Below are 13,059 nucleotides of genomic sequence, written 5' to 3' on the forward strand. Positions count from 1 at the left end.
GTCAGTTTTTTTTTTATAAAGGACTTTTTAAATTATCCATATGAACACCTAAATATTTAAAAGAAAAGTGACCTAATCTTATCTTGTAGATGGAGGACAAATACACAAATATTACAAATTTACAAATATTACAAATAGTACAAATTTAGCATCAGTAGAACTAAAGTCATTCTACTCACGAGAGTATCTCTTTATTTGGGGATTTGTTGAAGAATTTAATAAAACTACATTTTTGTTTGTTTTTGTTTTACAAAATGAAGTTTTGGCCAGAAAGGTTACATTTGATGTTAAGGTTGATTCACATGATTTAATTATTTTTTCAGATTTTTTTTAATATCTGAATTTTTTTATATGTAATTAAAGAATCTGAGTTGTGCTCCAATCTTAGAGGACATTTAGTCAAACATGTTTATTTAATAGATGAAGAAGCTGAGATCTGATGTGTACTGAGGTTGGGTTGAGGAGGAGAGAATGGGATATGACAAGCCTAAAGTCTAAAGTCAGTAGGCTGGTTTGTTACAAGAAGGGAGAATGGGATATGACAAGCCTAAAGTCAGTAGGCTAGTTTGATACAAGAAAAGAATCTTAAACTCAGATCTCCTGGCTTCTAATCTGATGCTTTTTTGAATTGCTAATTAATTTGTGAAATTATGAAATGGGGCAGTCACGTCTGGTTCTATTGCTACAATGACAATGGGAAGTGAGGCTGCTCTCATGCTTTAAAAAGGCACAGAGAGTACAGACATAGACTAAGAAGTGAAAAAGTATCCTGAGGCAGACAACTTGGGGTCAGTGTTGAGATAGTGGATGAAGTTAGGCATTGTGGGGAAGAAAACGGAGAGAGAGAGAGGCACAAAGAATCACTTGCATGGATTAAAGGTGAGAGCATTTGGCTGCATAGATACTGATGAAGATGGAAAATAATTGGGGAGAAGGCAAGAGACTGAGATCTCATAAAGTTTTTGTGGGCTAACAGTCTAAATATTAACTGTGCCACTTTGAGGCTAATTCATTAATATATCCCAATATGTTGGTAAAATTTTAAAGTTAGCATACTAATTCATCTCAAAGTTGTCAGTAACTTTTGGTGCTCTGCTGGTCTTACTGTAGATTTCTGGAACTTATCTGAGATTTCCATATTATAGGACCAAAAAGCCCTGACAGCAGTCTTAATAGCTACCTCTGATTCAGCAGATATTCCCAGAGTGTGTTTTTTTTTTTAATTAATATATGATACAATTTGTACATTATGTTCCTTTTGATCTTTAGGGTAGTCTGTGCATGAATTCTAGGTTCACCTTTGGAATCTGCCTTTTTGCTATTATAATTTGGTGCCAACTACTTTTAAACTGACATTGTATTGACTAGAAGCAAAAGTGGTGATCAAAGGAACCAGAACAAGATACAGTTTTAACACATCTTTCTTTTAAATCATAGATTCATAGATTTAGGTATGGAAAAGCCATTAAATGATCCTTTATTTTCCAGATAGGGAAACTGAGGCCAGGAAAGTTTGAATGATTTGATTAAGTTCATGCAGGCAACAATGTTGTAAGTAGTCCAAAAGATCTTTTAGTTATGTAGATAGAATGTAAGTTTACATATACATAAATATATATGTATGTTGTATATTTCTCTTCAGTAGATTAAATCCAAATAACTGAGAAAATATTAGTATCAAAAATACTTATTCTAAGATCATCATTATGTGCACATTTCTTTTTCTGTTTTGATAGCATATCCTTGAAATTTTAGTTAAAAATTGTGTTCTCATTTATGTGTCTCTAAGAAGCTCAGATTAAACACGAACATGATCCTTTATATCTTTGAGTTAACTGCCTGGTAAATTTTGTAATCAGGAGAAGAGAGGGGAAAGATCCATATTTAGTCACTAGGATCTTGAAGAAACTATAATTAAAGCTTTCCTTAATGAGCATGTGTTATAATAAAATATTTCATAAGAATTACCTTTAGTCACTTTTACACTGAAGTTTTAATCTTATCTCAGACATTTAATCCTGATTTCTCAGCTGTGAATATGCCTTTCTCCATCCACTGTGTTAACTTCACTTTGTGGCAAAAATCTAAGCCAGTTGCATAAATGGCTACAGAATTATTCTGCATCTTTATCCTTCAGTATGATGATGTTTGCCCAAGAAAAGACAAAGAGTAGGTGGGAGGAAATTTCAAGCCATCAGTCAGTTCAGGGGAAGCCAAAGGACCTTTTTCTCTGATCAAGAATATATATATATATATATATATATATATATATATATATATATATATACACCATTATAATAAATGAAATTAAATTGTTAGGCTTTGTCATTGTCCATTAAAAATAAAATATTAGTATAATGTGAATCTGAGATTTGTTCATGAAGATTTAGAATACCCTTGAAAATAAGTAGAGAAGAGCTGCCAGCATATTTTTACCAAAGCAAGACTTCAGATTTCACTTCAGATTCTGTCCATTTTTCTCCTTAGAGAAATAAATATAGTCAACATAATTGCATAAGCTTAAATGATTTCTGTCTTAAGTGTATCGTCAAGTCACTTGTATGATCAAAGTATGTCATAAGACTGGCTGGTTTCTATTTAGTCAATTGAATAGTATAGCTTAGTGGATTAGGGGTATAGAGTGGGCCTGTAATTGGCAGATTTTTAATCAAACTCTCCCTCTCACACCTTGTGGTTGTCATACTAATCTCTTTGAATCTATTTCCTCATCATGAAATGTGAATTAGAATACCTCTGGTATTTACCTCATAGTGTCACGGTAAAGCTTAAATAAAATAATGTATATAATAATGATAACAATAAATAACATTTATATAACTTAGCATGTGTTAACTTCTTTGTTAAGTTCTTTACAAAAAGTATCTCAACTGATCTTTATAATTAATAAATTTATTTATTTTATTTATTTTTTCTAAGATAATTGGGGTTGTGACTTACCCTGGGTCACACAGCTAGTAAATATCTGAGGCTGGATTTTAACTTAGTTCTTCCTGACTCTAGGTTGAACACTTTATTTACTGTGCCACCTAGTTACCTTATTTAAAGTAAGAGCTTAGTCTGTAATGCATTATTAACCTTCATATGGTATCAGTATCAAGTGAAAAGTTCTAGAGAATCCAAGTATGTTAACCCTGGGAAGGATTCTAGAAATCATGTAATTTAACACTCTCCCCTTTTGACAAATGAGAAAATTAGAGATTCACAATAAAATGAAGACATTTGATCTAAACTTGATTGAAAGCACTGCCATTGTATTAAGAACTTTGATTCTTTAGATAAGTGCTTATAATTATTGAAATTCAGAACATATTACATAAAATATAATTGAGAACTTATAATAATTAAGCATTGAAGGGTAATCTTATGTGTATTCAAGACAACATATGATCCAAAAATAATTTTTGTTAATCTTAGAGTAGAATGTGACCCCACTCTGAAAAATAATCACCATATTTAAATAATTTTTCATTTACTAGTGAATACCAGAAAGAAGAATGAATGCTACATGTCAGGGAGAAACTTATTTGGGATTAAAATATGAATAGATTTCTAAATAGTTCATTAAAATTTGACCTCCCTGCAAAATAATGAAATGTGAGGCACTCTATGTTTATAAATAATGTATCAATTTCATGTGCATGAATACAAATATTCTGTTATTTTATATTGATACTGGGGGAAAATCTGTAAAGTGCATAAGCAAAAGTATGACTCAAAATATGTCTATAAAATCAAGTAATGTTTATGTTGAATAATTAAAATACAGGTAGAGACATGATTACTTAGCTAAGAAATTGTAAGGTAGTGGAAAGAACAGGATCTTTGTTCAGATCTTGATCCTTGACTCATTTTCTGGGTAAGTTGGTGCAAATTACTTCCCTTTTTTGGGCCAGGGTTGTGTTTTTGTTGTTGTTGTTGTTGTTTTGGTTTTATTATTTTGTTTGGTTTTTTTTTTTCTGTTAAACAGAATGATTAGATTATATTAGGTAATCTCTATACTCTCTTACTCTTATCTCCTATGTTCCTTGCAAGAACCTGTCTAATTCTCCTCATTTAAGTTTTAATGTCCTATTGACTTTTCTTTGTAGAATTTTGTGAGTGTGGACAATGATATGATTTATTAAAAATTGATTTCTTTGGTCATCTTAACATTATGAGTGATCTGATAGTAACTTCTAGTACCTCATTTTAACAAAATGGGCAAGAAATAGAAAAAAACTGAGAAGATTAAAATTTAGGAATGCTGGCATATTCAATGAAATGCAGATGCATTGCATTTAGTTTGGTTTTGGTCTTGAAATATATTTTCCCATTAAATTCCCAATAGCTTCTATTATTATTGTTTATGTCTTTTCCTTTTTTTTCTCCCCAACCTCACAAAAAAAGCTTCTTAAGGAAATATCTCGGAAACGTAGGAGCCTCCGTCACGAAAGAGAGGTTGAACTAAAGCCATATATTGCTGCTCATTTTGATGTTCTTCCTACTGAATTCACCCTGGGGGATGAGAAACATTATGGTGGCTTCACAAACAAGCAGCTCCAGAGTGGTCAAGAGTATGTCTTCTTTGTCTTGGCTGTCATGGAGCATGCAGAATCGGTAAGATTACTGTGCTTTGGTTTTTATTCCAGTGAAGTTGAGTGCAGTTTAACATTTATAAAATATCTACCTTGTTCAAACCACTGTGATAAGTGCTAAGGATACAAAAAGGCCAAAATGAAACACTTTCTGTTCTAAAGAAAATTTTATTCTAATGGGGAAATATATATATATATATATATGTACATATATACACACACATCAACATAGACATGAATATGTATGTACACTCATATAAATTATTTGCATCCATATGTGTATACATATAAGCATATGCACACTGTGTACATGCATGTATATTATTACATGTAAATAGATATGTGCACATGTGGTCTGAATATATGTACCTACATGCATAATCCACACATATAGCATATTCACATATCTGTATAAACATATAGATGTATAAATATAGATAATAAGGACATTAGTTGATAAAGTAATTTGAGGAGAGAGGGGACTACAATAACAACCTGGGGATCAAGAAAAGCTTTCATCATCTCTAAAAAAAAAAAAAAAACTCCTTAAAAGTCAACACTGAGAAGAGATCAACAGTCTAAGTTATTATGAAGTTATTGAGAAAATTGGAAAGAACAGTTTTGGTCAAGTTGTAGAGTTAGAATTCAGATTTCAAGAATTTGAAGACTGGGTAGTGAAAAAGTGGCAGCAATGAATTTAAATGACTTCTTCCTTGGTGCAGAGGGGAGGAGTGGTAAAGATCCTCATCTTCTTTAGGTTTCTGGGCTTTTCTAGTTTACTTTCAATCTAGCCTAAACAGAATGTATAAAATCTGTAATGTGATAAAGTTGTTTGGACCCATGCTAGAAATTGTTTTCTACAAATAGTCAGTATGCTCATAGTAGAGAGTGTGTTGTATTTGATGTTATTAGATCCTAATTTAATTGTTTTGTGACTTGAGCAAGTTTTTCTCTTCTCTGTATTTAGTTTTCTCACCTGTAATATGAAGAGGTGATGGTATCAAATGAGCGGTATCAATGAGTGGTATCAAACTCAAATAGAAATGGATTTAGAAAACCACAGATTAACATATATTTTGCATATTCATTTATTTCTATTAAACATTTCCCAATTATATTTTAATTCTGTTTGGGCTTTGAGTTTGAAGCAGAAGGACTAGGTAATTTCCAAGGTCTCATCTATCATATGTGTGTATATATATATATATATATATATATATATATATATATATGCAGCAACAGTATAAGAACATCCTTTTGATACTTCCTTTAATTAAATATTATTGGATAGATTCCATTAGATTTCCAGTAAAATTTATTGTGTTAAAACAAGGCTACAGTTTATTCTATATACATATTTTTTCCTGAACTCATCTTTACTTGAAAGAGAATATTCAAACAATATGGTTTTTCCCCCGCTGAGGCAATTGGGGTGAAGTAACTTGCCCAAGGTCACACAGCTAGGAAGTATTAAGTGTCTGGGACTACATTTGAACTCAAGTCCTCCTAACTTCAGGGTTCTGTATGTAATTATTGTGGAAACTTAGGGAAAAAAACTGAGTTTCTCCTTAAGAATATCCAAAAATTAAAGTTCGAAATGATGGAGTTTTTTTTGTTTTCTTTTGGTTTTGACTTTGAATTTGGAAGCACCATTGAAATAGTGATGCTTATTCCCAGAATTCATTGGGAAAATCTGTCTAATGTGAGACAAGCAGAGCTGACTTCTTTAATTATAGTAATTTACTTGTGACTCTATCAGTGGAATATAAGAAAGTTAGAAAATAATTCAGCAATAAGGAAAATTCCTGAGGTGATCTAAATAATGAGTTGTCTTCTCTTATGTAATTCATCTTGTTCTTATGTCCCTTCATGCTTGGGTTGCTTTAGCTGAATGTAATACTATTTTGTATTATTTTTTTTAAATCAAGGAAAGATAGAAATAGGATGGAGGGTGGTGGTGGGGGAACATGACAGTTCACATTGAAATTTAGCATCTCACATTCTGGGTGGTAAGTTTCTAATTGATTCCTTAGTCAGCAAGGCACAGCAATTGGGTTTAGCCAGTCAGCTCTCCCCAATACCCATACCCCAATCCCTTTCAGATATAGAAGCTTATAAAAGGATTCTCTATTAGTATTGATGCTGAACTGTGGGGCTTCTTTTCAAGTAACTATGGAAATTCCCAAATGGAATATCAAACCAAAAGACAGCCTTTCTGCATAGGTTATCTTTGTGCATAAATTGTCATTTGAAAAGAAAATGATTGGCTTCTTGGAATTTTTAATGTATAGAATAAACTTTATACTTCAATGTAAAGATTATAAGGCAGAGCATGAAGGGAAAGGAAAATAAAACGTTTTTTAATTTTAAAAACACCTTCAGTTTTATATTGATGTATATGAATATATGTAAATATATATTTATGATTATAGATATCTATGTATATGTATGTGCATGAGTATGTATATATACATACACATATATGTATGTATGTGTGTATGTAAATATATAAATATATCTGTGCTTAATTGTACTCCTCCTTTGGGGAAGGAGGGATGGAAAGAATAAAGTACACTCCAGAGAACAAATGAAAACCACAAGGAAGAAGAGAAAAGATGGACAGCTCTGAACACAATCTGTAGTATTTATTTTATAGGCTTTCTTGATGTGGCAATTTATTTCTTTATATTTTGAAATCTTTGTTATGTTCTATTGTGTACATGGCAATGATTTTTTTCTATTCTGAACTTAGCTTTAAATCAATTAATTAAAAAAAAACACCTGTTTGAATTTAAAGAGATTTAAAAACACTTGTAATACAACAGAGAAGGCACTCTCAGAGGAGTACTATCACACACAAAAGAAGCGCAGCAAAAGGAGAATTTTTTTTTTCTATCTCAACTCACACCAGAAAAAATTTCCTGTCTTTATTCTGGAAATCATAATTGAATGATTTTTAAAATGTTTCAAATTAAGAAGTTATCCATGCACTATGGTATCTATCCCTGTATCTCATTAGATACAAACTTTTTTTTCTTGTATTTTTCTCACTCACCTTTCCATCCCACTGCTTTAAGTCAAAATAAGCCAACATCATTTGTTTCAAGTATTTCTTAAGTGCCTTCAGTGTGGGAAGATCATTACCTGAGAGGTCTTGATTCTGACAAGTAGGTATTCAACTAAACAATACTATGTGTATTTATACTGGCTTTTGGTCTTCCCAAAGTGCTTTCTGATTGTTAATTGAATAAAATACTTAGCACATCTATAGATAGATTAGTTTAATTATCTGGAAAAAAAACATTAGAGTAGCAAGCAAAAAAATGAAAACACCACCACCTCCTCCAGTCTTCAGTTAGAAAATGTAAAGATTGTCAAGATTATCAGAAGGCTAAGGTAGGATGAACTAATAATTATTAACTTTTTATTTGACCCTCAAAATTGATCAAGATACAGAGGCTTGTAAGGAAAAAAGTTGGGTAAAGATTTTGTTTTTAATTTTCATAAGTCTCCATTCCTCTTGATCTTTTTGATTTGTTTTTTCATCTGAAATGCAAATGTGTCTGGTGGAGAATTGTGCTTAGAGTTCCTGTGAAAACCTCATCATTCAGAATTCCACAAGTTTATCTTGATTAAACTTTTAAAGTCTGTCCTCCAAGATTGGTGAATTTTTGAATTATAATTTCTGTCGTTCTTTAGAATCCTCTATCTGACTGTAGATAGATAAACCATTTGACTTCTTTGCACCTCAGTTTCCTCATCTGTAATATGAAGGGTTTTAGACTCATCCCCTCTGACACCTCAATTCATTCTAGGTCTGTGATCCTATAATGTGTCTTTGGATCACCACTCTCCCAATTAGTACTTTTGTAACCCCAAGTTCTGTTTCCATCCCTGCACCACAGTTACTTAGCTGTAAATTGTAGGGATCCAAGTGTCCTGTAATCAACACTTCAATCTTTGCTCTTTGATCTGATGGTCCTGTTTGTAATGTTATCTCAGAAGTTGAGCTGGAAAGAGCCCTGACTTTTCTAGAGTCAGAACTTCTGTTCAAATCCCCTGCCACTGGTAACTTCTGTAATATTGACCAAGAAAAATTTAACTTCTTCGACCCTCAGTTTCTCTTCTGTAAAATTAGAGGGTTGAACTAAATGACTTCTGTAATCCTTTTAGCTCTGATTTTCTCATCAGCTAGTCTTAAAGGATGAAAAAGATAGCTTAGTTCTTTTCATGCAATGGAAGTGTTAGCAAAGCTTTCTTTTCCACAGACTAAAATGTTTCAAGTTAAGAGGTCATCCATGCACTATGGTATCTATCCCTGTTATTAGTCACAAACTTATTTTTCTTATATTTTTCTCACTCACCTTTCCATCCTACTGCTTTAAATCAAAATAAGCCAATATCATTTGTTTCAAATAATTCTTAAGTGCCTTCAGTGTAGAAAGATCATTACCTGAGAGGTCTTGTTTCTGACAAGTTGTTTTTCAACTGAGCAATATTACTGGTATTTATACTAACTAAAAAGTGTAATATATCTTGGGATAGCTAAGTTGGGTATCAGGTCTAGAGTTAGAAAGACCCCAATTCAAATCTGGCATTAGGCATTTAATGCCATGTGATCCTGGGCAAATTATTTAAACTCAATGCGCCTTAGTTTACTCATCTGTAAAATGAAAATAGTAATAACACCTATACCCCAGAATTGTGGTAAAAGCCCAAATGAGATAATAATTTTATAGTGCTTAGCACATTGTATGGCATACAGTAAGTACTATTTAAATGTTAGCTGTATTATTATTATAATTGTCAGGCAGTGAGCAAGAGCCTGTATGTCTTAGCAGAAATTTGAAAGAAAGTTTACCATCATTCTTTAGAGCAAGTCCTTTCTTGAATGTTCTGATCTTACCACCCTATCCATCTCTCAGTCCTTTTCAGTTATTCTTCCTGTGGTATTCATTACATTTCTGTACTTGGGTCTCACCTAGTTTTAAGAGAATATGCTCAAAACTTATCATTGACTTATAACAGAAGACATAAATCTAATTTCATAACTTAATCAGCTGAACTTACTGATTCCATTCCTGGTATCCAATTTTTTTCTTTTACCAATCCTCTTTATCTACTCCATTTAGCTTTCTGGTCTTTTTTGGTTTCATGCTCCTTTCACAAATCCATTCATAAGAGACAATATAGAGAGAAAATATCAGTCAGAATAGACAAGCAGATATCTGGTGAACCATGATGATGAGTTGAAATTTTATCTTGGTTTATCCTATAGCTATCGACTTTAGTTAGCATGGACAAGCTCCATTTCTTTGTTTTATGAAATATTGGTGTCAGTTATATAATTGGAGTAATTACACTATCTACCACCCTAACTATTCTCTCATCACTTTACTTTTGTTGTCATTTCTACAAGTTGATTATAGAGTCTCTGAGGGACAAGGACTCAGTGTTGGGCATATTATAGTACCTTGCTTTTTTATGTAATACTCTTTGTGATCATTTCATCCTAGGCCACTATTAATGAACATGATATTATAAACCCATTTCATAGCTAGACAAACTAAGGCTTGGAAACTTTAACTGATTTGATTGATGTCATAAAATCAGCAAACTACAGAGCTGGGAAATAAACCCAAGTATTCTCATAACTTAATGTTTTTGACACAAGATATACTACTGTCTTCTAGCCCACAATAGATGTTTAATAAATACTTATTGATTCATTAATGACTTGTATTTAAGAGTTTTAAAAGATTTCACACATTATTGATTCTAATTTAATATTAAGATAAATGCCATCATTACAACAAATTATATTGTTCGTAACATTTATTTTTCCCACAAGGCAGTTTTGGAAATTACAAAGTGAGCACAATTAATTATTTAGGGCAAAATACCATTACTTGTCAATCAATTATCTGCTTTATCTTGTCTTCTCCTTTTTGAAACAACTCTTTTCTAACCAAACAAACTCTTTTTCCTTAGACCATGTATGCAACTAGTCCTTACTCGGATCCTGTTGTATCAATGGACCTCGATCCCCAGCCCATGACAGATGAAGAAGAAGGATTAATCTGGGTCGTGGGGCCAGTGCTTGCAGTTGTCTTTATCATTTGCATTGTCATAGCTATCCTCCTCTACAAAAGGTAGGCTTGCCTCATAATTCTGTTGAAATGATATTCATTGGTGGGGAGGTGGAGGCCATAGAATATATTTATAATCCAAGACAAATATTATATCTTCATTGCATGATTTACATTAGTAGTAATATTTTCAGGAAACCTCCAGAAATATTTGATGCACTGATTCTATAATAACAGGAAAAATATAGACTATTCCATATAAAATCTTTTATGGTAATCATTTTCCAGCTGTCTTTATTATATTTACATTCTTGGCTTTTTTTCTCTCAAAAGGACATATAAACTAGTTGATTCCCATCATGACCAATTGATGTCTTTTTCCTGTCTCATGTATACATGCTTAACATTTCTGGGCAGCATTATCAAATAATGCCAAATTATAGTGGCAAATATGCATTTCACGTCTTACCCAATTTTATACTCTGTTTCCAATATTTTTATAAAATGTAATCACTATCTTGTATCATATATTTTATCAGTATTACAAGCATTGACATTTCCTCCATCCATAAATATTTTAAGATGAAAAGAATGGAAAAACTTGGGTTCAATTAGATAGACAAAAATGAACCCTGACTTTTCCAACATTTTTCTGACCTTTCTATTTTATTTATAACCTTTCAAAACTTGCTTCTTATCATTTATCTTATGTTCTCCATGAGTAGGAGAAGCATTTTCCATTGTTTTCTGCCATTAAGCTTCTTTTTCTTCAATATTCTAATAGTACTTCATGATTTCAACTTCCATCCCTTTGCAGGCAGTTGCCTATTTGGCTTATCATCATTGATTTTTACTTTATTTTCCCCATATTTTTTCACTTTCTGCTTTTATATTACCTATTTCTAGATACCTTTTCCATTCTACTGCTTGATTAGAAACCAGTTTGGTAAAGAAGAAAGTCACCATTCTTCCCCTCCAACTTTATAGTATCTTCCAACTCTGCTATTAAATTCATTATATTCCTCTCACATGCTTTCAGACTTTTGTATTTTCTCCCCAACCTCTTGAATGCCACTAAATTCTACAGTATCATCCTTTAAAATAACTGTAGAATTTATTCATTCTCTCAATCCACCACAAATTCTTCACATTAATCTATTTTTACTCTTGGATCACTTTAAATACCTGTGCTTTTATCCACCTCTCTTTTTAATGAAGGCCCATCCATTCTGGATGTACCTGCCAAAATCATCTTCTTTCACCACCATAAAGTATTTCATCTCTCTCCTTCCATCGAGCCCTTCTAAAATAGATTGAAACCTCTTGACATTGACCTCTCCCCTACTCTTCACTTGCTTATATCCTTTTCATTGTTTCTTTTTCCCCCCATGCATTAATTCAACATATGTTTCTCCTACTCTGTTTCATAAATTTTCATTTGTGATCATATTCCTGAAATAGTCTCACCCTTTTTGTTCTCCCTGCTTGCTCCCTTTCCTTATGAAAGCTCCCCTAAAATAATCCCTTTCTCCTAAAGGTGCTTCCTCAATTTCTCTCAAATGTTGAAAAGAGGATGGGGGAAGGAATTACGGAGATTCTCAGTTCTCATTCATTATATGGTTTTGCTATCTCCCTAATGCTTGGCTGTATTTCTTTGGTATATGTTTTACTGACAATGCTGTATCATTTGGGGCATATAGAGTCTCGGAAAGGAATGAATAAATGAAAGAACCTCACTCTAAACAATGGTTTCAAACATTTTTTTCTTGCTCAAATCTTTCCCTGGGTGTGTATTAAGGATCATTAATGAGTAGTTTTCATGCAATGCTTCCTTTCTATCCCACTGTCACTTCTGCTATGAAGGATAATCAAAAATTATGGAAATATCCCAAAAGCAAATGGTAAGGTGGAGAAGAAAGGCTGAATGAGCTCCTGAATGATACTTGAGAACTGACCAAACTTTTCCAAATAAGACTTTTGTGACATTTCCTGTTTATACTGTAAAAATTGTGGAATGAGAGTTTAATAATAATAATAATAATAATAAAAATGCAGATTTTTATTGCTCTCATAGGTTATTTTAATTTGTGTCCACATCTGAACTCCTGTAATAATCACAATGATTCAGTGCTTGTCGAAAGGTAAATTCCAGATACATATTGCAGGCCAAGTTTTAGTCTATCTGAAACAAATAGAACATTTTTTTCCCTCTAAATATTATGGTTTCCTTCAATAAACTTAATAATAATTTATAGATTTATTATACTCCATGATTTATACAGCATTTTCATCATATTACCCCTTGTGAGGTGGCTACTAGCTATATTAAAATCTTTATTTTATAGATATTGATGCTGAATCTCTGAGGGGTTACA

General features: G+C 32.2%; 1 protein-coding gene across 10 annotated transcripts in view; it reads left to right on the forward strand.

Annotated features, from left to right (window-relative positions):
* Nucleotides 1-13,059, forward strand: part of PTPRD (protein tyrosine phosphatase receptor type D) — a 1,049,942-nt gene that overhangs the window by 892,114 nt on the left and 144,769 nt on the right. For all 10 annotated transcript variants that reach the window (XM_031947762.1, XM_031947812.1, XM_031947874.1 and 7 more), the window contains 2 exons: nucleotides 4,408-4,617; nucleotides 10,587-10,747. In XM_031947762.1, coding sequence (XP_031803622.1) covers nucleotides 4,408-4,617; nucleotides 10,587-10,747 — 371 coding nt within the window. The remainder of the gene's footprint in view (nucleotides 1-4,407; nucleotides 4,618-10,586; nucleotides 10,748-13,059) is intronic.

The sequence above is a fragment of the Sarcophilus harrisii genome, chromosome 1, assembly GCF_902635505.1.
Source record: "Sarcophilus harrisii chromosome 1, mSarHar1.11, whole genome shotgun sequence".
In the NCBI taxonomy this organism is placed as follows: Eukaryota; Metazoa; Chordata; class Mammalia; order Dasyuromorphia; family Dasyuridae; genus Sarcophilus; species Sarcophilus harrisii.